The 22031-nt window shown below is 43.4% G+C and overlaps 2 protein-coding genes across 2 annotated transcripts in view; both read right to left on the bottom strand.

Annotated features, from left to right (window-relative positions):
* oca2 (oculocutaneous albinism II) overlaps positions 1-22031 on the bottom strand; it is a 75546-nt gene that overhangs the window by 25996 nt on the left and 27519 nt on the right. Inside the window, exons 15-21 of the mRNA XM_083768168.1 lie at positions 16388-16520; positions 9733-9880; positions 9371-9428; positions 8697-8805; positions 2987-3114; positions 2279-2338; positions 804-908 (exon numbers count right to left, since the gene is read on the bottom strand). Coding sequence (XP_083624294.1) covers positions 804-908; positions 2279-2338; positions 2987-3114; positions 8697-8805; positions 9371-9428; positions 9733-9880; positions 16388-16520 — 741 coding nt within the window. The remainder of the gene's footprint in view (positions 1-803; positions 909-2278; positions 2339-2986; positions 3115-8696; positions 8806-9370; positions 9429-9732; positions 9881-16387; positions 16521-22031) is intronic.
* On the bottom strand, positions 13004-13741 carry LOC310860374 (all trans-polyprenyl-diphosphate synthase PDSS1-like; the record flags this gene model as incomplete). The annotated part of the gene is made up of 1 exon (XM_083767242.1): positions 13004-13741. The coding sequence occupies one exon, from the start codon at positions 13739-13741 to the stop codon at positions 13004-13006; it is 738 nt and encodes a 245-aa protein (XP_083623368.1).

Here is a 22031-nt window from a genome sequence, read left to right as displayed (position 1 = left end):
CTCCCATGGGACATCAGATCGATAGATATCCCCGGAGAAATAAAGTGTTATGATAAATAAAATAATATAAGCCTCAAAAGCCTGTATTTTTGGCGGCAAAGGCATCATTTGAATTGTATGATTTATTTGCCAGCAAAAACCTATACAAACATGTTGATAAAGCAAGGATACTGTAACAATAGTCTTGGTAGCAATATTTTGACACTGCAACAATTTATGACACATTTAAAACTTTCTGTGAAAATAGATGGAAATGGAAGTTGCATGATGATGCCATAGAGTTAACGGACATCTTTTTATCCTCCCTTAATCTCCACAGCTTGTCAGATCATCAGAAATCTACTCTAGGAAAGAGCTGCTTGAGGCTATTAAGCGGCTACAGTCTGGGAAAGCACCTGGGCCAGATGCACTAAATATTGAGTTTTAGAAAGAACCAGAATATATATTCCATCAGACCATCTCCTGAGTGTGTGTGTGTGTGTGTGTGTGTGTGTGTGTGTGTGTGTGTGTGTGTGTGTGTGTGTGTGTGTGTGTGCACTCACGTACTATAAAGACTGTTTTTTACAAATAAGAAAATCATGCTAAAGTTGTGTATTATTGTGTCAAATTTTAAAGCTACAAAACTTTTGAAAGCTAGTAAAAAATTTAACGTTTTTAACAAGCAACAAGCTCACAACGCATCACAACGCATCACAGCATGTGACGATGCGTTGTGAGCTCGTAGGTCAGCTTCAGCTATGATCTGTGACACGACACGCAAGCCAGCATAAAAGGTTTGTGTTTGCGGTCCATTTGTCTCTTACCATGGTTGTAGTGAAGGGGATGTTATCAATGAGAGAAGAGGCCAGAGCAGACACCCACATCACCAGGATAATAGCTATGGCCAGGCGCTGGTCTTCTGGCACCGCCTGAGAGAGGTCAGATTAAAGAAGGGTGACATGTCACTGAACCTTTCATCTCTACACTCAGATAGCAGGCGAGTAGTATAGAGGCTACAGCTGTACAGCATGTAAACGGGCTCCTGCAGCCCACTCGTCCGGGCACCGCTTTAAATTATCAAACTGACCAATTAGGTTCATGGTTTCGGCTGCAAACTCACACACACGCACGCACGCACGCACGCACGCACACACGCACGCATGCATACACAGGTTTTGTTTTGTGTATTTTTCTGTAGAATGGATTATTTTTAATTGTGGGCGGAGCTTCGCACCAGTTCAGTCTATCCTTCTTTATACTCTATGCCCCCTGCTCGCCGCACAATGCCTGGCACAAATAACTTCACACAAGAAAGTGGCAGGCACTCACTTCTGCTGATTATAGGAAAATTACAAAGAGATGCAAAAGGAGCGCGCCGCTCTACCAAACTAATTTGGCATTACGGGTGGTTTCAAACTAGCAAGCTCCTATACTCGTAATTTTCGGGCCGCGGCTGCATTGCGGGCCGCGTCGCGGGAAACGGCGGAGACGAAATTGGAGCCCATAGTGTCAAGCCTTGGGGCTTCATCTTCGTCACCGCTAAACCCCTTATCCCTAAACTTTTTTTTACTATTTTGAATTTTTGAGCCAATACACTTATACGTTGTAAGCTTGTAGACTGGCCATTTTAACTATTCAAAAATGTTTTGCAAAATAGTAAAAAAAAAAAAGGCAAAGAAATTTAGGGATAAGGGGTTTAGCGGTGACGAAAATGGAGCCCTTACATTCTTTTCCTTCAGTATTATGTTCAGCACGCTTGCCCGGGTTCAAAGAGCCATAACCTCACAGGCGAGGATAAAGGTTGATATAAACCCCAATCCCCCCACCCTCACCTTCCTCTTTCATTTCACCTATAACTCTCCAGGGGAGGGAGGCAATGGCCTTATCTAGTATGTCTGTTATTATTCACAGGCAGAGCCACCTGTCATGTGGAATTATCTGAGGTAAAAATGTCCAAAGTCTAAATGTGAGTTGATGTGCCTATCACACAGGCAATTTTGCCACTAAGAGACGCCTACACGAACCAACGCAGATTTATAGTTCGATGGTGTCCGGCCTGCACCAAAATAGTCGATCTAAAAGCTCACAATGCAATGGAATGCACAATTACGTTGGCGGCGCCCACCTGGGCCGTTGTTATAGTAATAAATACATACAGGTACAATGACAGTTGAGTTGACCGAAGTTTGGCAGAACCCGTGGCTGCTGCTGCTTGAAGGCCTTGGCAGAATAATAGACCTGTTTGCAAGTGAGTTGTGTTGGATCTGTGAGATGACCTTTAGACTGAAAAAAAACTCACTTTTATCAGTAGCGCTGTCTGGACTCCGATGTAGTCAATAAGCTGCAGCTGGGCTAAAGCCTGTACAAAACAAAGAGAGTATAACTGACTGTGCAACATATTCTTGAAGAGAGACCGTTAAAGATGGATTATATAATATAAGGATTAAAGCAGGTTTGGGTTAGGGAACAAAGAAACGCGCTCCTTCCGGGACATGCTGGCAATAAGCCATTTCCTGCATTCAGTGCATTGATGAAAACAGTGCTTGGGCTAGCACTATACGTCCCTCCAAGGGTTAAGGGTTGTATTTGTGTGACTGGAAGCCTCGCGAAACAAAACAAAGAGTCTGAAGAGGCAAAACAAGCAAACAAAAAAAGCTACCCATGCAGTTATTGTGCTGACATCAGATTTTTCCTTTTATCCTTTCACTCGGAGGCTCACGGGTGAGGAGATAAACGATAATTAATTCACATATTCTAAGCTTGCCGACTGTAATTCATACAGTAGCACTGTACAGTACTGTCAATATATGAGCATAGTTACTGTTGTTCTGTCTCTGGGGATTGTGCTTGCCAGAGGCAGGAACTTGTGAGTTCAGGCTCATATTTTTTGTGGGGCAATTACAGTAAGAGCTCCGTCAAGTCAGCAGATGCTTTGAAAAAGATCTGTCCACTTATAGGATCCATGTCACATGGTAACTGGTTGTCCCCAGAAGTGTGTTAAACTTACCTCCATCAAAACGAAGAGGGCAGCAAAGAACAGCAACGTGGCCCACTCCACCCGGTGTAAAATGATCTCAAAGTCCTGGATGTCAGCCAGGACCAGAAGCCACAGAGCCCCCAGGATAGCGATCCAACCTGAAGACAGAACAAGACAATTACAAGAACAGTTCTAGAACCAGACAACAACTGTAGCTTTAGAGGAAACATCACCCGCAAATAATTCATGTTAAACCAGATTTTGGTTTGCACTTGAAAATGTTGGACAGACAGACAAACAGACAGACAGATCAACCAGCTAAGGAAAGATGTCTAGAGTCTATTAAAATTATGGACTCCATTTAGATCTATATTCTATAGTTGGTTGGTGTAGTTTGATAACATCAAACTGGCTGCTCGACAAACTTGCTGATAGTGTGCATTAACTTGCAAATATATGCAAGTTAAAGTGCTTCATGTAAGAGCAATGTTGGGCTAACTAAGGTCACATTCCCAATCCCACCTAACACTTCGTTAGACTCGATGCGAATGGGCGGAGAAATTGGGATTCTTGTATATTTAATTTGCTGCGGTTTGCCTTCACAGTTCACACTGTCATCCGCAGCAATTGGAAACACAGCAGGGGGGACCTTTATCAATGTGTTCCATTCATAAACTAGCCTACACAGTGAAATCTATGGTGATAAAATTATACTCATAACGTGCATGCAAGTATTGAGGTGCTTTGCCAGTGGTGAGCGCACCTCATAGCGCGCTCTGCTTGCGCACGTATAAGCTATACATGGTCGCGCAAGTTGGCATCTCGAGAGAGTGCATTTCTAGTTATTTTCTTTTTTTGTCTATAATGACATGCATGAAATAGGAACAGCAGGTTAAAAGTGGTTAGAGAGAAAAGAAAAATAACTAAGACAACAACTTTTATAGCGTATATTAATACTTTTGAGCTCAAAATGTTTAAAAAATGTGTTAATTCAAGTAATTGTAATGGAGTTCCATCTGTCGCTTAAATCTCATTCCTCCAATTATCCTGTAAAAAGATGCTGTGGCCTTTTGCTACACGTTGCGAACAGCACAGATGCTGCACAGATGCTGCACATCTGTTTCCTGCTGCTAAACTTTTACAGACTAACACACACAAGTTACATTGTGACTAACAACTAAGCTCGATCATATATTTCAAATTAGCATCTAATCACAATGTGACGCGTTGTGAGCTTGTTCATGTGCAATTTTAACAGCAACCACACTATAATCTGACAAAGTGTACCTTTTGCTCAAATACAGTATGCCTACCTCTCTCTATGCTCTTGGACTCCCAAGAGAGCTCACTGACTGACTGTCCTTATTATGTTCTCTAGTCTAAAGGCTTCCATTTCAAAAGGGGATACGGATACCTTAGCAATAATTTGCTAATAATCATAACAAATCCAAACGGCACTGACTGTCTTGCAATCTCGCAAACCTTCCTTGAGATGTAAAGGTTTTACTCTAAGGAACTGTACCATTTTATTAACTAACCCTAATTACTGAGTGAGTTTACTTATATGTTGTCTTCAATGGGATTATTACACCTTTGACTATATTCATTGCACACAGCAACTGTGCTGTCTTTATGTTTGCCTGGTGGCAGCTGTGTGTGGTAATGAACACAGCATGCTCAAAATACAAAATAATTTAAGGTTAGTCCTGAATTGATGCTCTGCTGGAAGTGCAATGTATTTGGAATGACATTGTGAAACTTCTCTCTCTCTTTATCTTTTGTTGGTGAGTTTACAGGAGGGAAATATGGAGGAACTTTTTGGCCACTCGGGTGGTGCAAAATATATAATATACCTAAATATACCTGTCCATCACAGTGAGTATTAGGAGTTCGAATCCACCATGGTGCACCCGACTTCTAGAGTGCCTATATGAACACAATTGATCGTGTTCGGGGGAGTTATATTAAGCTAGCCGGGGAGGTGGGTCTTTGTCACTGCCAATAAACGGGAGGAGTAGGACAGAAAATGGCAAGCAAGTGCGAGGAATTGGCATAAAGACTAAATTGAGAGGGGGACAAAATTAGTAAATATGATTGTCTGCTCTAAATCTACGAAAAGAGAAATGTGGACCTGACCAACCTGTAGGCGACCTCAGTCTCTGGGGTGGAGGGCAGAAACGTTATCCCTGCACACTTGGACACGCATCTCTCAGTATTCTTTCTCAATACACCAGAGCCTATATTGACTCATAGGAGAACCTGGGGCCAACTGAGGAGACCATGCCATCAAAAGGCCATTCCACCAGCATTGCATGGCCACGTTGAGTCAGCAACTCCTACTTGAACCAGCTGGAGCCTGGACCTATATTGAATCAGCCATGCAGTTCAGGATACTAGGGCACAGTGAGTGTCCTGGGCTGGCTTACCCCCAGGATGAGCTACTGAGCTCGCCTCCTTGGTGCCCCGTCTTGACCCCCAGATAAGCATTGTTATAGGGAAGAACCTGGCTTCCCTATTTTGTGCATGTCATTATAGGTACAGTATACTGTAGGTGAAAACTGTAGAAAATAATAAATACATAAAAACAAAATAAACAACCTAGAATAGCAGATCTACAAGGCCACAACATGTCGTTGTGAGCTACAACTTATTACCAGTAATGACTCCCTGAGGGCGAGTCGGCGAGAAGAGACCTCGTGTGCACGCTTCCACCTGGGTGGCAGCAGACTGCTGTGGGAGGGCTGGCGCTTTGGCATGGGGGGTCAGATGAACATATGGAATGAATTCTGTACTGGCCATATATGGAGCGTGTCTTGAGTGTACAGGGTTTGATGAGGTCAGATCAACATGGTGGGGAAGGTCAAAATATGAATGTCAGAACAGGTCAGCTCCATATATGGAGATCTAAGGGTTTGAGGTTTGAGGTCAGATGCAGAGTTGCTGGCCAACTCCATATATGCAGATCTAGGTGATGATCCAGTCTTCTCCATGCATGGTTATCCAGGGTTAGATGAGGTCAGTGTCTTGATCTTCATATATGGAGATGGCCATATATAGTGACGAGGCGTGACCATATATGGAGGCATGATGTCACGAGGCGTGACCATATATGGAGGCATGATGTCACGAGGCGTGACCATATTATGGAGGCGTGATGTCACGAGGCGTGATGTCAAGAGGCATGATGTCACAAGGCGTGACCATATATGGAGGCGTGACTAACTGATGCAGGTTTTTCATAGTAAATGCGACCTACTGTCACAATAAGTATCAGCTTAAAGTATATGTTCAATATTTGGTAGTAGTGTGCATATAGCGTAGCTCAATTATCACACAGTCCAGAAACTAATAGAGTAAACCCTCTCAGAAAATCATCTCTGCAAAGTTGCACAATTAATTCAGATAGGTGACAAAGAAATACAGGCAAACTTTTGATGTCCTCACTGCATCCGTATCGATATACAGTATATCCCCAGAGGCAGGCCCCTAAACGTGGAGCTAAACGGGCAGCAGACAGTAAAGCTAAAGATCTCTCCAATTAAAAAGGAGCTTCTAGGGGAGTCTGAGCTCATTTATCATACACAGATACCGCAACACTGTTGCCAGATAGGAAATATGCCGTGAACCATAGCTCCATCTCGATTGTTTATCTAAAGTCTGTGTCTTGATTTTAAGGTGCTTCAAGCGTGGAGCGTAGTATCAGAGCACGTGGTAAAGCCCAAAGATAAAAAGCTGGTTGCTTTGGCAATCAACTCGTCGTCTGTGGGCATTCGTACGGATAAAGATTGTGGAGTAAGTTAACAGAAGGGAAGTCAGGACGCTGGCGATACATCTGACAATGACTGCTTGTCCTGTCCTCAGCTAAAACTCAACATTCAAAACTAATCAAATCCACTGAAACACAATGTATGTATTATTCCTGTGATCTTGGACAACAAAGGCGACATTGTGAATGTGAATATTGCCATTGCACCTCAATGTTTTGAGAAACAAACCAGCTCAGTGGGTTTGCGGTTAGAGTGTCCGCCGTGAGATTGGGAGGTCAGGGTTTGAGCCCCAGACGGTTCATACCAAAGACCCAATGCCTCCCTGCTTGGCAGGCACTCAGCATCAAGGGTTGGACTGGTGGTGGTGGAGTCCCTGCGACAAACTACTAGCATGTCATGTCCCAGCTGTACATGTACATCAAGCTGCCTCACGCTACAGGCTCCTGCCCTATTGGCCTCATGGCTCAGCAAGGTTTAATTACTGTACTACTAAATGCGCCGCTGGCTCAACCTGACTGCGACCGGCATGCATTAATGAGAGCCGTGTTTAGGACGGACACACGGCAGGTCATTTCCATTTAGGAAATGTCATAGCGTAATAGTGAGGCACAGGCGAGCGGTGCTAAATTCATTGAGCATGTCTGCGACGGCGAGAGACGAGAGGCCTGTTTGGACGAAGACAGCCATCTTCATCTGAGGCTTGATACTGTATGGCAGTGGTTCTCAACCTACAGCAATACCCCCCAAAATATAATGATAATTGAACTGGGGACCCCCCACCCTGACAAGCACTTGGAATTGTAGGAGTTGAGGCATTAAGTTTAGTTTGACTCCACAGATAATGATTGTGAAAATAGCAGATCTACAAGCTCAGTGAGGTGTTGTGAGCTTGTAGATCTGCCATTAAAAAAAAAAAAACAGCCTCTTGTTATTTGACAATTTCGCTAATGTTTGACCAGTTAGGCTATAATTTGTTGATTACTTTTGATTAGCAGTAATGGTATTTTTTCATTTATTTTTTTAGTCGGTCCCCAGATGACAGTGAGTCATCTGGGGACCCCCCCCCCCCAAAAGCATGTGGGGACCCCCGTAGGGGACCCGACCCACAGATTGAGAACCACTACGGAGTGTAAGGTTTAACGGGATGCTGTTAAGGTCAGCCGGTGTCATTCCACGCTGCTACGCGTTGTGGGCTTGTAGATCAGCTGTTTTCGGTGCAAACCTTAAAGGGCCAGCAACACATATATAATGGCAGGAAGCTCTCCGTCCCTCAAGGATGTGCTTATGAACACCAGCTGGCACACACATGTTTTCAGTCTCACTTTCTCTGAAGGGATATCTGAATGTCAAAATATCCAAGAATGGATGTTATTTTGGATGTTATATTTGATGAATTGAACAATGTGGACCCTGTTGTAAACAAGTGTAATGCTTAATTGGGTCGTCCACTCAAAGTTAACAGTCTTTGTATTGAGTTTGTGCTTGAAATGTACTGTAATTCTGCAAACTGTTAATAAATATTTCAATCAATCAATCAATCAAAATTGTTGCGGTAATTGCAGTTTGCATCTTTTTTTCTTTGCATTTCCAGCCACAGTATCAGACTACCAGACTCTAACAGTACTACAACAGTACACTCAACTCAACAGTTCACGGAACCTTTTCCTGGTAAATGATTTAATTTGACTGCATGCCTGTTTTGGGGGGGCTTAGAGTAGCCTACAGCCTTGTAATTGTCACAGCACATACTGTAAATAGATTTGATGCGAGCACAGCACCACATCCATGTAATTTGCTGGTTGCGTTTGGCCTGTCCAGCCCTATTATTAGAGCTCATTTCAAAGGCAAGGAAGAGGAAAAGATGCCTTATAATTACACGACAGAACCTATAACTATCCAGCGTGGCCTGTGAAAACAATGCAACGATTATTAATTAGAGATCTATATATAGAGATATGGATGAGCTTCCTTACCAAGATCCAGGTGGATGCTGGGAAGGAAGGAGTTGAGGAAGAACATGAAGATGACAACGGCCAGGACGGAAACACACTTGACCAAGAGGATGGTGTCAGTAATTCTGTGCTGTGGACGAGAGAAACATGCTTTTCTGAATGGGAAGAACATACAGTGAACATAAGCATTAGCCTCTGGCTGCGGGCCCGTAGCCGGGCGCAGCCACACTTCACCCACCCCTATTGCATATGCCCCGAGGCGGAGTGGTATATTAGTATCGCAACGCGAGGCTAGCGGGCCCGGGCCCCCTACTGTGAAATGGCTTTTTTTTTAAGAAAGAAAGAAAATAGCCGTCAGTCTGTAATTTTCACTATTTCTGAAAACATTTGAAAAACCTTTTTTACTAAATTGAAGTGCCCAAAATAGGGAAGGCCGATTTTATGTTTTTCTTGTATTAATTATTATAATATTTTGTCTGCTTCCACATTTAGACTGTGAACCCCTATACTGTATGTAACTATACATTTCAATCCGAGAGAGAGAGAGAGAGAGAGAGAGAGAGAGAGAGAGAGAGAGAGAGAGAGAATGTTTTAGAATAGAATCGGCCTCAGGTCTAAATGGGCTGATGCAAACCATAGACACAGAGAGGTGGAGATATGTAAGACATTGATGGATGAAAGATAATTGCCACTACCTTCTTTTGAAGTTCTTGAATGTTTTGCTCCCAATTCTTATCCTCCTGAGAAATTTCCCTGTAACACATTGTGAAGAGAGCTGAAGGATATGTGTTTGTTTGTTTTTGAGGACTTCCCCAAGACAATGTGCCTTACTAATACTAATATACTATACAATACTAATATTAGTATAATAACAGTTGATGTTGCTATTGTTGCTATTGTAGTGAAATTCTTCAGGCTTATTCTTATGTTATTATAGGCTACTTTTTTATTGATGTTTCACAGTATGGCGGACCTTACCACACTTGAAAACGGGCAAATGTGAGCAACAAAAAATGAAACGTAATCACTAATCAACGTAATGAGCTTTCCATTGTACCTTTGAAAGGTCCTCATCATTTTGCGGAGCAGGTTCTCCAGGTTGAAGACTTTTTGCATCAGGAGACATTTGACGGCTGTTTCCTCCCGGCTGGCAGGGTTAATGCGTTGGGCTGTCTGTCTCCAGACCAGGATCTCATGCTTGAGTTCTGCCAGGACACACACACACACACACACACACACACACACACACACACACACACACACACACACACACACACACACACACACACACACACACACACACACACACACACACACACACACACACACACACACACACACACACACACACAGAGAACAAGAGAGACTGTCACCTGTTTGAGGTCACGATAGGTGAATGTCTCTCTGGCGATGTGACAAATCTCTGTCAACATCCTCTCAGCTTCAGTTTCCTATTTTGTTCAATTTCTCAGCAGCGTGGTGAGCCTGCTGGAAACAGCTGAGAGCTGAGGGCTCCATCCATTGCAGCTGAAAAGATGTTGCAATTTAGGCGGTCAATACGATGTGCACCCCCTATGGAGGGACTAATGCAAGTACTGTAGGGATGGTTTGGATTGACCAGCGCTGTGCTGCAACGTCGTAGATACGGCTCCCAAAATCAAGACCCCTGTGTGGGTATCGGTGGGTGCCTTTGCTGGATTGGGAGTTGCTAGGTGACCTTAACAGGAACTAATTGGCACAGGGGGAGCGGACGTCCCTGTTTGCCGAGTCCATGCAATTACCAATCGTGGCGGGGTTTCATAGCCGATTCAGTTTTTGAACCCCACACACACACCCACACACATATCTGTAGGGGAAGCAAAGGAGGCTGGCATGCGGAGGTGGTGGGCTCCACAGGATGGGATTGATGGGGGAGCTGTGGGCTCTGTGTTGGAACAGTCTGTGTGAAGCTCAGCGGTGGCTTCCTTCAATCTGCCCAGGGCACATTGCGACACCGCTTCTCCACAAAGCTCTCCTGTCTAAATGAGGGTTTGGTGACCAGCTGGGGACAGGGGTCTCCTCTGTGTCAATCGGTGGCACTTTACTCAGCATGGTGGAGAGAGGCGACATTATTCCTGCAGGGATATTGTAGTCATTTTCTTAGAAATTGATCTGATCTAGTGGAAAGGCTACGAACATTAGCTAACATCTTGATTTGTGTGTGCACTGTGCATGTATGTGCTTTCGGTCACTTTAGACTCCAAATCCCCGTCCCAGGCGGCATTTCTGGTCAAAACAACGCTTATTGCACAGAGCCTAGCGGTAGCAGTAATGGTAGATAGATAGATACAGTACATTTATTATCCCGTGGGTTAAAATCAGTCGCCCATAGCAGTTAAGGTTACAAAATACAACAAGTAAGAATAAGAAGGATAAAAAGTACTGTAGTATGTACAGAAGAAACAAGGCAGAAGGAAAAATTAACAATACAATAATAATAATAAATAATAAACAGTGCAAATAAGGATAAACTAAAACATATATATAGAAAAAGATAAACCACACAACAGGACGTATGATGATGTGGTGTTAGACTGCAGACATGAGACAGTGGAAGATGGCAGCTATGGAAAAGGTCAACACTCCACAGGAGGCGGGAGGTGGGAAAGGGGCAGGCACCTGCTCTGAATTTGAAAACTGCTATAAAAAAAAATGGGATGCTCAGTGTGGTCTATATTAATTCTGGTTATTTAAGGGAGACTGTGCCAGACATGTCCTCATACTCCTGAGTGCAGAGCTGTTTGCTTCTTAAGTTTGAATGTGAATAAAAAGGTGCCTCTTTCGCCTTGGCTCAGACTGTTGAGGCTGTATTTCTGTTCTTTATACTACCAGTTACGGCAGTTAGTCACAGCAAACAGCTGTAACATAATTTATTTCATTCAGCAGTTACAATTCCAAACCTGCAAAATTGACCCGCTTTAATTACTTCCGTATATTAGTAGCTTAATGCCTAGTATTAAAAATGTAATGTCTATTTTATGTCCAATGTATATATATTTAAGTTCGTAAAGTTAACAAGTAGGTAAGGCTACTAGACCTGTACGTGCCCGTCGGCCACCGGCCTACTTGAGAGTGATGCAACTTGGGATGCAACCTAATAATACCCGTCAACTTGTCATAGCACCCGTTTTAACTAGCTGTCTGTGTCCCACATGGAGATCTCTAGCTGTATCTGCCAGTCTGCCTGTGCCTGAAGTGAAAAGTGCAAAAGTGGACTGGTTAAGTAATCAATTGTCAGGTGTGGGGTTGCCAAGGCATTCAATTGGCTGAGGCTGGAAATTGCACAGGTGAGGGGATTTAGGCTGATTAGGCCCACTGGCAGAGCCTGACCAGAGCCTTTTGTGGTGGTTCTAGACAACCGTGGGTCTGACCGATTCGATACCGGGCACTGCACTCCCTGCGGGGGGCGTGGAACGCGTGTGTCGATTTTGAAGTCGGTTGGGCAAACGGTTTTCGAGTTATGTGCATTACAACCGTACACACACACACACACGCACGCAGACACACACACACAGAGACGTGGGCCGTGGCACATTTATAGTATAGGATAACTAAATGCTAAATTACTTTTCAGGATTCCAATTCAAAAATAGCAAAACATTATTCAGGATTTGAATAAAGAAAATAGCAGATCTACAGGCTATTTTTGCTACTTTTGCGTGCATAGAATGGAATGGCCCTCTGGAGTGAGTGTGGAAATATAATGACCCTTTCCATCATCAAAGTTGCCCACTCCTGTGTTAAGGGGTCTGTCGGGGATCAGCTGGGGCTGCCAGACTCGCGAGGGAACAAAACTCACCTCTGGGTGAAAGAGGTGAACTCAGTCGACTGATGATTTAACCACAAGATTTAACCACAATAACCCTATAGAGTCCCAATTCTTGGCATAATAGGCAAACATTCTGCAACATTTGGTGAAAATGTATAGCTCACAATAGGTCGCAAACCGACATGAGCAGGTAGATTGTTTTGAAAAGAGTTGTTTCCTGCCCCAACAAGTGTTCCCTTCGTCACCCGGTAGCATTATGAAGTTTGTGTGTGTGTGTGTGTGTGTGTATGTGTGTGTGTGTGTGTGTGTGTGTGTGTGTGTGTGTGTGTGTGTGTGTGTGTGTGTGTGTGTGTGTGTGTGTGTGTGTGTGTGTGTGTGTGTGTGTGTGTGTGTGCGTGCGTGTGCGTGCGTGTGTGCGTGCGTGCGTGCGTGTGTGTGCGCTCGTGCACGGCGTGGCGTGCATAGTATATATATATATATATATATATACACACGTGACGTGTATGTACTATGTAACCTTTCACTTGCCGCGAGTATGCACCATCTCTGTGAGTCCGATGAGGGCATCACGTACTGCTGATGGCCTGAGCAGTTTGATTTTCCTGATGGCCTCTTGGCAGTAGCACTGGGCTAAGTGGGTAGTCTGCTCCACGCCATCACTCTGCAGAACATACTGCCATGCTCGTTCTACATCTCCTTTACAACTGAATCGTCTCATGATCATCGCATGGAGTTCAGGAAACTGCTGACAAGCAAACAGGACTGGTCCGGTTGCCAATCCCAACTTGAGGTCGGCAGCCGAGGGCTTCCCCAGCTGTTTGGCACAGGAAGTGAAGTCCAGCACATCATCAACCAGCTGAAACGCAATGCCAACGTTCCTCCCATATTGGTAGGCTATTTCATGGACTTCAGGGTCACAGTTCACCAGAAGAGATACTGCTTTACAACTGTTTGCGATGAGACTTGCTGTCTTCTTGTAGGTTCTCTCGAGGTAGTGCTTAAATCGCTCGTTCTCATTCTCCTTTGAGCCCAGCTGCATCAATTCCCCTTGAACCAGGTCTTCAATGACCTGCGAAAGCACAGACACCACTGAGGGGTCTCCTATACGAGCCAAAGCCATAGAGGCAGCAGCCAGGATGAAATCTCCAGCCAAGATAGCCTTTCTTTCACCCCACACTTCATGGATGGTGCTCTTCCCTCGTCGTTTGTTTGAGCCATCGATGACATCGTCATGTAGAAGGCTGGCAGTGTGGATCATCTCAGAGATCATAGCGATTGACCGCTGACCTGGGAGCAGATCTCCATCTCTGTTGCTGTGGATGTTCAGGGCTCTGGCCATCAGGACAACTATTGTGGGTCGAAAGGCCTTGCCCTTCCCATCAAAGTAGTAGACACACAGAGACCTCATCTCTTCGATAGGCACAAACAATGTCTTTTTGATGTCTTCATACAGGTGTGTTAGGTCTTTTTGAGCCATCATGAAGGGATCGTTCAGCTTCGCATCACTATGATTATTTTTGCAGAAGAACTGCGGTGTGGGATACAGCAATGCCTTGTGCCTGGTGAGAGATGATCTGAATAATATTGAGTTTGTGTGGGCAAGATGTGACGAGGACAGACCCTGAGAAGCTCCTGTTAGACAGACAGAACCTGGTCCCCTCCGAGATGCCACAGTGGAGGAGAAAGCACCGCCGATGGGGACATTCAATGGGCACACAGATCTTAATAAAGATGAACTAAAACAACCCGTAGTTCCCGTGGGCCAGAACCGGCATGATCCACCAGCACCCATTATCCATTACCAGAGCACTTTGAGTACTAGTGTAGCCAGACAATTTCCACAGTCTCTGAATGCTATATAGAGGGCAGCGATCCAGGATTCCCGAGTTGGTGTTGGCTAGACCTCACTCTCGCAGCAAGAAGAAAACACCGAAATCTGAGTAATCTGTTTGTCATTTCCGTTCACAAAAATATATTTTATGATCAGAGCTTCCGTTCTCCAGACTGTATGACGGAAGCATTTGGAAATCGCTACAGGCAACAGTTTGGCTACGCAAGACTACACTTCAAGGCTACGTACTGTACATGATGTCAGTACAACAATGAATGATGTCATAACAACAGGTACAACGGGTATTGCATCACCGGACTGGCATGGTGGGAGTACCTGTACTGTGTCCATTTTATGCCTGTATAAAGAGATCTCTGTATCTGCCTGTTTGCCTGTGTCTCTTTTCTTTTATGCCCATGTGTGGAGATGTATGCATCTGGCTGTCTGTGTCCCTTTTAAGCAGATAAATGGAGTTCTAGAAGGAGGAGAGGAAACATTTAGAGCCTTTTATTAGGTGCTGTAAGTATACAGAACGACTGGAAATGGAGTTCTGTGTCAGCTAGGCTTGGGCGATATTGATTTTTGGATATCGGTATTGATACCGTGAATAATATCGCGATTATCGGTATTATCGATTATCAGCCTTTTTAATTTGGCTGGAACCCGAAATGCTGCCAAACAGCAGTATTTCCAGATGTTTTTTTATGAACCAACTTGCTAGGACTCGTTACTCTCACCGGCGCCATGTTTTGTTTACTTTCCTGGGCGGAGGCGGTCCGACAACGCTGCTGTCGCCTCGTTGCCGTAATTCAGCGTCAGTGCCAGTCAATGCATGGACACTAAGTTATTAGGCAAATTATAGTCGTTTAAAATGAAATACTTGTAAATTCATCACACAGACACACACATACAGTTATGTAGATGTTTATTTAAAAGAAAATCCATATTTACATGACGGTAAAATTATGATATTGGGTATTATTTTCGATATTATTCGATATTCGATTTCGATATTATTTATATAGTCCACGATATTACCGATATTGATTTTAAATATCGCGATAAACGATAATATCGATATATTGCCCAAGCCTAGTGTCAGCTATGCCCAAATTTGGAGTCCAGGCCAGTCTAAGACATCATGACATCATGACATTGTTTTGGACAACCACTTCACAACGACTTCACACTTGGCACATCACTCCCTCGGGTCCTCGTGCTATGCAATTTGAAGGAGTGCTGTTCTCCAGATATGCAGGGGATCCATGAACGGACGCACAGATATATGTATGCAGAGTTTTTCTGCATTTATAGTAAGGTTAATAATAATATATCTTTCTAATTACTGTAAGTAGATTTATTAATACAGTTATAACCTTTACACCACATACAGGGCATGAAGAAAACTCATTACTTAGTGGAGACGGAAATGGGCTGGAGGATACATAGTATATTACATTGTGACCGATGAGAGATGACCCTCCTTATCACCCCCAAATGCACCAACATCATATCTAGTATTGACATGGCCATCAGATAAGGATAATGGGAATAATGTGGAAATTACCTGAGATGGAAGGGGAAAAGATTTCACCAAACCAGGGGGGACTTTCGTCATCATATCATCATCACGTGATGAAGCTAGAGGGCTCAGTGTGTAATGCCAAGTTAATTACTTGACCCTAGTATGTCATAATAGGCGGACATTTGGCAACAATAGCTGATCTACAAGCTCACAACGCATCGCTATAAGGGATTCGGAGTAGAGGGATAAAAGTATAGATTTTCTTTGCAGCATTACACTTTCCTCTTGGACTCCTGAAATACCTCATAAGCTCATAGCGCGCCACCGAGTGGCCCGCTACGAGCTTGTATAGGTCTGCTATTTTAGAAAAATTTAAGAACCACTGACATAGAAACATAGCTTTTTCAGAAAACTGTCAGGATGTAGAAGACATTTTTAGAATCTGATCTCAGGTCAAAATGGGTCTGGTAACACCAAAATGTTCATCAGGTTCACCTCTCATCATCGATCTCTCTGCAAGTTAACAACCACAAGTTGATGTCACTCACCCACAATCTCGATGGACTCTTTGTTGTACAGCTTTTTGTTCCAATAGAGCATCCGTAGGAAAGGGAACGAGGTGAGGAGGACGAGACACATCCCCAGGAACATGTACCCCGTGAAACCAGCGAAGTCGATCCCCTGACGAGAGACACGGAGGAATGCATCATCAATAAACAGTGGTGGACAAAGTATACTGTATACGCAGAATACAAGTAAATATACTCAAGTACAAATTCCAAAGTTGCAATTTTTAGAAATGGTCAAAATATTTGTGAAAATCACACCCGTGTGAACTGAGTGTTGCAACTCCCCCCCCCCTCCTCTCTCTCTCTCTCTCTCTCTCTCTCTCATTAGCAGGCAACAGTGCAGCACTGTCTCTCTCTCTCTGTTTCTGGCACAACAGCGCCCCTACTGGTACTCCTCATACTGGTGCTCATTAACGACACATAGGTGAACCAACACATAGATAGGTGAACACGGACATTGCTGTTCCTTGGAGTGGTTGCACCACTCAAAAATAGAAAGCTCACACAACATATTGGCACATTGTAAGTGGTTATGGTCAATTCAACATTACATTTTAGAAAGTTTCGGTCAACTTCCTAGAAATGTAGTATGAGTCAAAAGTGCAATATTTCATATACAGTAGTGGAGTGATCGGTTTACAAAAAAAAAAAATATATATATATATATATATCCAAAATAATTACAAGTAAAAGTACTGTCCACCAAGAAAATCTATCTTGTGTTCATGTGTAAAGCAATCTATTTAGAGCCTCATTCATAATTTACTTCCTCTGCAAATTAATGAACAATACGTGGTGTGAAATTTATACTCCAAAATAGCATTTGTTTTGGCAAAAATGTGGAGCTTTTCTTTTGGCGAGGGACACCTATTATGTTTTATGACAAAGTATACATTGGGTTTTATTGACTATAGCTGTACATGACTTCAGAAAATAATCTGAACAGGAATTAAACCTCTGAAAGGTCTCAAACAATCATCATAGAAGAATGGATAATAGCCGTGGTGGATTGAACAAGGCAGAAATAAGTGGTCTAGAAAGTAGAAAGTGGTTAAAAACGAAAGAAAGTAAGAAAGACAGACAAAGCACCGGTAGCCTGGGGGAAATGACAGGAATAAAGCAAAGAATTCTATCATGGAGCCAGTGGGGTGCTGGTAATTGCATCCTTATTGTAATTCAGTTCCAGCCTAGCTCCTGTTTGGCAAGGAGCCAGATTTCACTGCCTGCATATAAGAAATGGCTGCTTTTGTCCACCCGTCGTCTGAGATCACAATACAAGTCCATTAAATGTCACACCATCATTACACGGTCCCATCACCCACTCAAAATGAGATTTGTAAAACATGGAGGGAAAAAATAAAAAACATAGATGGAACATTACAACAACAATAGCTGACTCTATGTCATCATCATCATCAGGATCCAGACCTGAGAGCTAAGGCACATTGCTTATTGCAATAATAATGCTTGATAACAGTGACCTCTACAGGAAGAACATGTCTAGCTGAAACAGATGCCTGAGAGAGAGAAAGGACATACAGTGGAGGATAAAATCATCATCAACAATAACCCGTCATCTCAGATGCCTTTCACAGGGTCGCAACGTGGGGTCTTGGGGGGGGGGGCTCTGGGCTGTACAAATATAACCAAAATGGACAGTGTGCAAATGGAACCTTGGCTTACTGGCCAGACTCTGTCGCCGAAGGCAATTCTTTTGCCACCAGCTGATTGACGTCTGGCCACTGCGAGGATATCCTTACAGTTCCATTTGATTCCTTTTGTACATTCTCAGATTTGACTATGTAGCACACACATGGACCCCCAGTTTGGTATAATTATGTATACAAGGACCCATAACACTGTCTGAGTCACAGACCTGCAAGGGTCCACGTGGTTCTTAACTAGCAATAACTTAGCTGGGGGTTCCCCCGAAATAATCTTTTTCAAATTCAAAAGATTTTAAAGATTTTTTTGCCCATTGTGGGAGTATGGGATTGTTTTTATTTTGATGCTAAATCAACTAATTTAGCTGAGGATCCCCTCAAACCCCTGGAATGTCGCCTTGTACACATCTTGTCCTATACAGTATGTATTGTTTCCAAACTGTATTTATTTAAGGATTCCATTTCTTTGTTTGTACAGTATGTTGCATGTTGATTTATGCATCCCATGTAGACCACAATGGAAACAAGCTTCAGCCTTCTAATCCACACTGCATTTTTTAATGGTGACACTGTTGTGATTTTAAAATGGCCAATAAAGTATCCGATCCTATCCTCATGGCGCTCGTGAGCTCGTAGATCAGCTATTTTCACTATTTTCTTTTTTTGTGTAGAATTTTCTGAAACGTAAATATTTCATTGAATTATTTCAAAATATATATAAAAAAAAATCTAATTTCTAATATAGGCCTATGCCTGAATAGTGATATACCGTACATTTTTACAAGCATGAACTTTTATACCTCTTTAAAAGCAAGTACTCCAAGTACTATGGTTGAGTACTTTGTCCACCACTGTGCATTTCTCTGTAAAAATTCAAAGGCAAGGACACTGCACTATGGTACGGAACAGCACTCTCTCATAGTTACACACATTTCACAGTGGGTTCTGGATTGTCCCTCCACACAAACCAACCAACCAAAAATCTATCACACGCACGCACGCACGCACGCACGCACGCACGCACGCACGCACGCACGCACGCATAGTTATCAGAGGCCAGACACGACGAGTATGGGCACTCTGCTGTCTTTGCTGCTCGGTCGCCTGGGAAACTGAGAAACTGAGCGGAAACAGGCTGGATGGGGTCTCTCACATGTCACGTCGTGCGACCAGGGCGAGCGGAGGGAAGGGTGTTGGGGGGGGGGGGGGGGGGGGGGGATTTGAATTTGTAAATTTGGATTTGTAAGTCAATTATCTTTGCTCAGGAAGCTCTCAGAATGTTCCTCCATGACTTTTCCAAAATATTCAATCCAAATTATTATTATTTTTTTACCATCCAGCAGGACATTCATTTTCGGTCCACCTGGAGATATGCATCATTGACATTGTTGACAATGCTAGTTAATGGGATCATTTGTATGTCCGATTGTAAAATGGCGCAAAGGTTGGGGTCAGAGGAAGCGTTGTCATAATGTAGACACTAGGGCTGTGCCAATACAGTATATCAATATTGCGATATATCACGATACTTCTATTTGGAGGAGGCAAGATTCATGTACTTATTGGCCAGTTTATGACATAAGAATAAATACCATCATTTTATGCCTTTAATGGTTATTTTTGAATTTTCGGTTACAGATATCGTGATATATTGTTGATGAAATCTCTTGCAATATATTGAATATCGCAAGATCAATCGTGATATTATCATTATCGAGGGCCTAATATCGCCACAGATATCATATCGTGAGGTACCCTTATCGTCCCACCCCTAGTAGACGCCCTGACTCAGGGGCATGTGTGGATTCTATCCGTCCAGGTTAATGCAGGAGCAGGCACATCCAAGGTCAAATTCAATGGCTGTAGCCTGTAGGATAGAGAATAAAGTCCAAGAATGCAATAGATGCTTGAACTGTGTATTTTAAGTAGGCTTATAGGGCAGAGCATAATGAGTATCATCATAGAATAAAAATATTCAACATTTTTTTAATGGTCATGAGTCATGAGGACCCTGGGTAGCTTGATTCTAGATTTAAAATAATTTATGTACAGGTATATATTTTCGGAAATCTCTATGGGAAAAATGCATTGACTTTTTTGAGTGGAAGCACAAAATGGCCACCACTGCTATGCCCTAAACAACATTTGGACCTACGAGCTCCTCATCACGTACAATACATGGATGGGAGCATCTAAAATGGTGTGCAGATAATTGCTATTGGTGGAGGCGTTTGGGACACTGGTAAGAAAAGGGCATGATGTGATTGCATGGTTTACCAATTGGCATCACATCAGGGCCGACAGTGAGTTACCACATGACTTCCATGAGTTAAATCGCTGCAATTCCTTTCCCTGAGCAAAGGGTCCACTCTCACTGCTACGGTAAAGTAGTACTAGTGAGTGAAGCATAGTTCGTCGTACGCAGCCGTCAAATGCTGAAATAGCTGATCTACAAGTTCAGTGAGGCATTGTGAGCTTGCAGATCTGCTATTTATGGAGTGCGCCAGCATCATATGACAAAGTGTAAACCAGGCTTGAAGGTACTGAAGAAGAAATACTGTGAAGGTATGACGCTCAATGGACGTCACGGCACGCTTGATGAAATGAGCCAAAAGATGGACATGATCAGTTACAATGGCTATGACTATATGAGTTAAGAGTAAGACACAATGTATACGGTAAAGCATATGACTAATGACGAAACGTTAATGATCTGCCTAGCTGATGAAGATAGTTGCTGCAGGTTTGGTTTGCCAAGATATGGTACAGCCAAAAGAATAAAGGTCCTGATCTCTATACTGCCTCCCCCTGGTCAACCGGGAAGTCTGATGGAGGGGAAAAGGAAATGGTTGGAATAACGTGTTCCTTCCACGCGTTACGTCCTACCGAGGAAACTTCCCCCTGTCAGGTAATAAGAAGCTCACTCATGCATCGAAGGATGCCTGAGCTCAGGCAAATGCTACTGGATTAAAACATGGCTTACAAAATCGTGGGAAGGCTTTTGTGATAAATATGATTCATGATGGCAGTGCCGGGAAAATGAATCTGTCTCAGAACACTGTGTGTGTGTGTGTGTGTGTGTGTGTGTGTGTGTGTGTGTGTGTGTGTGTGTGTGTGTGTGTGTGTGTGTGTGTGTGTGTGTGTGTGTGTGTGTGAGGGTGTGTGTGCGTGTGTGTGTGTGTGTGTGCATGCGTCAACACTCAGATAGATTGTGCTGTCCGTACTGTCCGTAGAGATAATTCACATACGTATGACGTCAGCAAACAGAGGATTGTTTCCACACACACACACACACACACACACACACACACACACACACACACACACACACACACACACACACACACACACACACACACACACACACACACACACACACACACACACACACACACACACACACACACACACACACACACACACACACAAACACACACGCACACACACACACACACACACACACGCACACACACACACACACACACACACACACACACACACACACACACACACACACACACACACACACACACACACACACACACTGCCGAGGGTAAACATAACAAATGCTGCAGTGTGTGTACTGTAAATGTTATACTAGATCACATGGTCTACATGGCATAGCAGGGTATATGAATATGAATGCTCATCTGCATGTCTGTGATAATGCATGCCACCAAAGGATACTATACATATTACACTGACATGACGCTCCCACATAACACAGTCACTAAAATAGCCAGCAGAATTCAAAGGCCAATCTGGCTTTGGGTTTGGACGAGGGGACACTCTTTGAGCTACAGGAAACTCAGACAGACAGACACAATTCTTCCATTATCACAATACGACACATTCCTTTGAATTCAAATTCGGCAGGAAAATGACAGGACTACAGGCTAGTTCAAAGTAGTGCTCGACTGGATTAATGTGAGGTCAGACTAATGTTAGAGTGAAAGTTT

The sequence above is a fragment of the Protomyctophum parallelum genome (genome assembly GCF_964188405.1).
Source record: "Protomyctophum parallelum genome assembly, chromosome: 6".
NCBI classification, from domain to species: domain Eukaryota; kingdom Metazoa; phylum Chordata; class Actinopteri; order Myctophiformes; family Myctophidae; genus Protomyctophum; species Protomyctophum parallelum.
This window is presented reverse-complemented; position numbering and strand designations above follow the sequence as displayed.